This window comes from Curcuma longa, unplaced genomic scaffold (genome assembly GCF_044706935.1).
Source record: "Curcuma longa cultivar G26 ecotype Majalengka, Jawa Barat unplaced genomic scaffold, ITB_CL_G26_1.1 contig_15823, whole genome shotgun sequence".
NCBI lineage: Eukaryota > Viridiplantae > Streptophyta > Magnoliopsida > Zingiberales > Zingiberaceae > Curcuma > Curcuma longa.
The window spans coordinates 1-3,475 of record NW_027430209.1 but is presented as its reverse complement, the minus strand read 5'-3'; the positions used below and the strand labels follow the sequence as shown (position 1 = coordinate 3,475).

Here is a 3,475-nt window from a genome sequence, read left to right as displayed (position 1 = left end):
TATCAATTTTGTTATTTTTAGATTTTAATTTTTTTTATTACTAATAATGTTTGTTTGAAATTTTTTATAGTTTCCAAAATTCAGTATCAATTATTCACAAAGTTAATAGAATTGTCAATAATCATTGGGGAGGAGCTTCATTAACTTATACCAGCACTCCAGAACCCACAAAGGATTTATGGTGGAGTGAATTTAAGGTATATATTTTCTTAATTTAATTGTTATATCAAATAAAATTGAATATATCTAAGTATTTATTATTTTTTTATTTCAGCGAGCATTTACTTGGGATCCATCACATGAATTGGAAATAAAGAGAATTTTTTTAAAAAAATGTGGGGATCATATTCGGCATACACTCAATCATGCCAAGACCAGAAATAAAAAACCACCGTGCATCACTGATGAAAATTGGACAAAGATCCTCGCTGTTTGGCAAACCGAGGAAAGCAAACAAAAAAGTGAAAAGAACAAGGCAAACCAAAGAGTTAATTCTGGTGAATCATCTGCTACATATGCGGGAGGCTCCATCAACGTAGAGGAACACGCGCGCAGATTAGTAAAATTTTTTACACACTATGTTATTAATTAAATTTACCTTATTTCTCTATTTCTAACAATGCTTTTTTAGACTCAGGAGATGGGAAAGGAGCCAGTATTTATGGAGACATTTACCCGCACTTTCCAGAAAAAAGATAAGACTTGGAGCGGGGACAGAGCTAGAACACTAAAGGTTTAAATTTTAATATTTAACTTAAATGAATTTTAAAAGTTATGTATCTTCTTTAACTTATTAAATTTATTTATATTTCAATACAGGAAAAATATGATGAGCTCGAGCTAGCACAGAGAAGTTCAAGTGCTAGTGATACTGCTGATGGATCTGAGCCCTCCGTAGGAAATGACCTGAATATTTGGTTGGAGGTGACTGGAGGATCGAAGGGGGGGAGGATATTGGGATTGGGTTCTCTGAGCAGAACTCATCGAGTTCCTACCACCTCTTCTTCTTCCAGCCAACCAGCAATGAGGGCACAAATAAACAGTCTAACTGAAGAAGTCTCTCATTTAAAAGGAATAATTTTGCAAAGGGATGAAGAAATGAGAGAAATGCGTAGTGATGTGCGTAGGATGTATACATGTATTTATGCTTTATTTGCACATCTTTCTGGGTTTATTGCTTAATTCTTGTGTACATTGCATCCCATATTCATGCATTTAGGCACATATCTTACATTTCCTAGTTCGGAGATCTGCTCGTGTTTTTATATGTTTCAGGGTGGAAAATGGAGCAAAAACGGGTAAAAACGGAGTACCCATTGAAGACAAGGCAAGACAGGGCCGTGCCTCATAGGCACGGCCGTGTCTCTCAGCTTCCAGGCCGTGCTTCAAAGGGCACGGGCGTGTGCATCAACAGAATACCATCAAGTCCAGGCCGTGCCTCACAGGCACGGCCGTGCCAACACCTCCCCACAGCAGCAGCCAGAGGCCGTGTCTCACAGACACGGCCGTGCTTCAGAACAGAAGCCAGCCAAGTCATGGCCGTGCCTCACAGGCACGGCCGTGTCTCCATCCAGAAGGAAGCCACTGCTGTTGGCCGTGCCCACCAGGCACGGCCGTGTGCCAAAACAGAAGGGTCCAAGCAGCTGGCCGTGTCTCAAACACACGGCCGTGTCCAGCAAATGAGGAGAAGACAGGCTTAGGCCGTGCCTCACAGGCACGGCCGTGCCTTCAAACAGAAGGGAAACAAGTCTGGACCGTGCCCCAGAGGCACGGCCGTGCCCCAGATCAGACGCTTCACTGCTTCAGGCCGTGCCCTCAAAGCACGGCCGTGCCTCCTCCTGTGCCCGACGCCCACACGGGGCCGTGCCTCCCAGGCACGGCCGTGTGCACGGGGGCGTGCTGCTTACGTGACCTGCACTATAAATAGGTCCTTATGGAGACCTAGGAAAGGGGGGAGACCTTGGAGAGCCACCGGAGCTGTTCTAGAGCCACCGACGCCTGTTTCGGAGCGAGATTCGACGATCCATCCACCGATCCGACTGCTCCAGTCCATCCTCATTCCATCTACGCCGAGTTTGCAGTCCGAAGGAGGAAGATAAGTCTCATTTCTGCATTTCTTTGTTTTATTCTTGGATTGAGATGTATTCTTTCCTCCCTATGGATTGTAATCTCCACATTATGGAGTAGATTCCCTAGATTCTAGGATGTAGGATAAATCAGATGTAATGGATGATTGTATTTGGATTTGATTAATCTACCATTTTCTATGATTTAACTGTCTATTGCTTTGTGGATTTGTGCTTGTGCTTGATGATAAATTATGTTTGTGTGAATCCATGAGGGTAGGGATTTACTATGAATTGGGGAATCATTAGGCCGTACACCGGGGCGCTCTGTAACAGGGGCAGACCTTGAACCGGGCGAGTTCCGAGGGGTTTCCTAATGCGTAGTTGAATTTCTATGAGGGATAGTTAGCGGTCATTCGTTATTGGGGAGAGATCCGTAAAAAGATATCCTGTGACAGGGGATAGGGTTCTTTTAGTACTCCGGGGCGCCTGAGTGACACGGGCAGACCTTGAACCGGGCTTCTAGAACCATTTCAAACCAATAACGAGTGACGTAAGAACACCAATGCATTATTTCGAGGATACCTGACGAGGTTGAATTGGATAAATTGGTTAACATCCCTACAATTGAACATTTATTGAGGAAAGGTAGAGGATCCAAGTCAATCAATCCATTCTCTGAGGAGTCCGAAATCCTAGGATCGTTTCACCACATAGTGTCACAGTCGATCCCTTTCTCTGAATTCTAGGATAAAGTACTTTAGAACACTCCCATCTCCCCCACACAACTCATGCTCAATATTCTCTCCACCTTTTTGTGCTAGATATAGTAAGTAATTCCACGGTCCCTGTGGATTCGATCTTTTTATTACTTGACGACATTCCGTATACTTGCGGAACGCTATCAATACGAAAATCCCGTTTTCATCGCCAAATTGCGACGAAAACTTCTTTTTCGTCGCCAACGTATCGTAATCACAGTGGTCGTTTAAATTGCTTATAATTAGCGATGAAAATCATTTTTTCGTCGCCAAATTGTGGCATTTTGGCAACGAATTTACTATTTTCGTCGCTAAAATGACCAGCCACGTTCTCCTTTTTGGCTGTTTTCTTTGTCCCCGTTGGCGACAAAAAAAATTATTTCGTTGCAAATTTTGCGATGAAAAATTTATTCGTCGCCAACTTTTGGGACGGCAATTATTTTTTGTCGCCAATGTTTGCGACTCCAATTGTGGAATTTGTCGTAAAATTTGCGACGAATATGGAATTTTTCATCGCAAAATGTTCCGACGAGCTATTTGCAACAGAAAATAATTCATCGCAAAAGTCGTCGCTAATGATTTTTGCGACGAAAATTTTTAGTTTTTTTGTCACAAAATTCGTCCCAAATGTGCAGTATTTTTGTAGTG

The 3,475-nt window shown here is 42.7% G+C and overlaps 1 protein-coding gene across 1 annotated transcript; it reads left to right on the top strand.

The window, feature by feature from the left end:
* Positions 1–274: 274 nt before the first annotated feature.
* Positions 275–1,056, top strand: LOC141816268 (uncharacterized; the record flags this gene model as incomplete). Its single annotated transcript, XM_074704081.1, has 3 exons — positions 275–559; positions 632–733; positions 820–1,056. Coding segments are annotated over 3 exons (624 nt in total), but the record flags the coding sequence as incomplete, so codon positions are not given.
* Between the last annotated feature and the right edge of the window lie 2,419 nt (positions 1,057–3,475).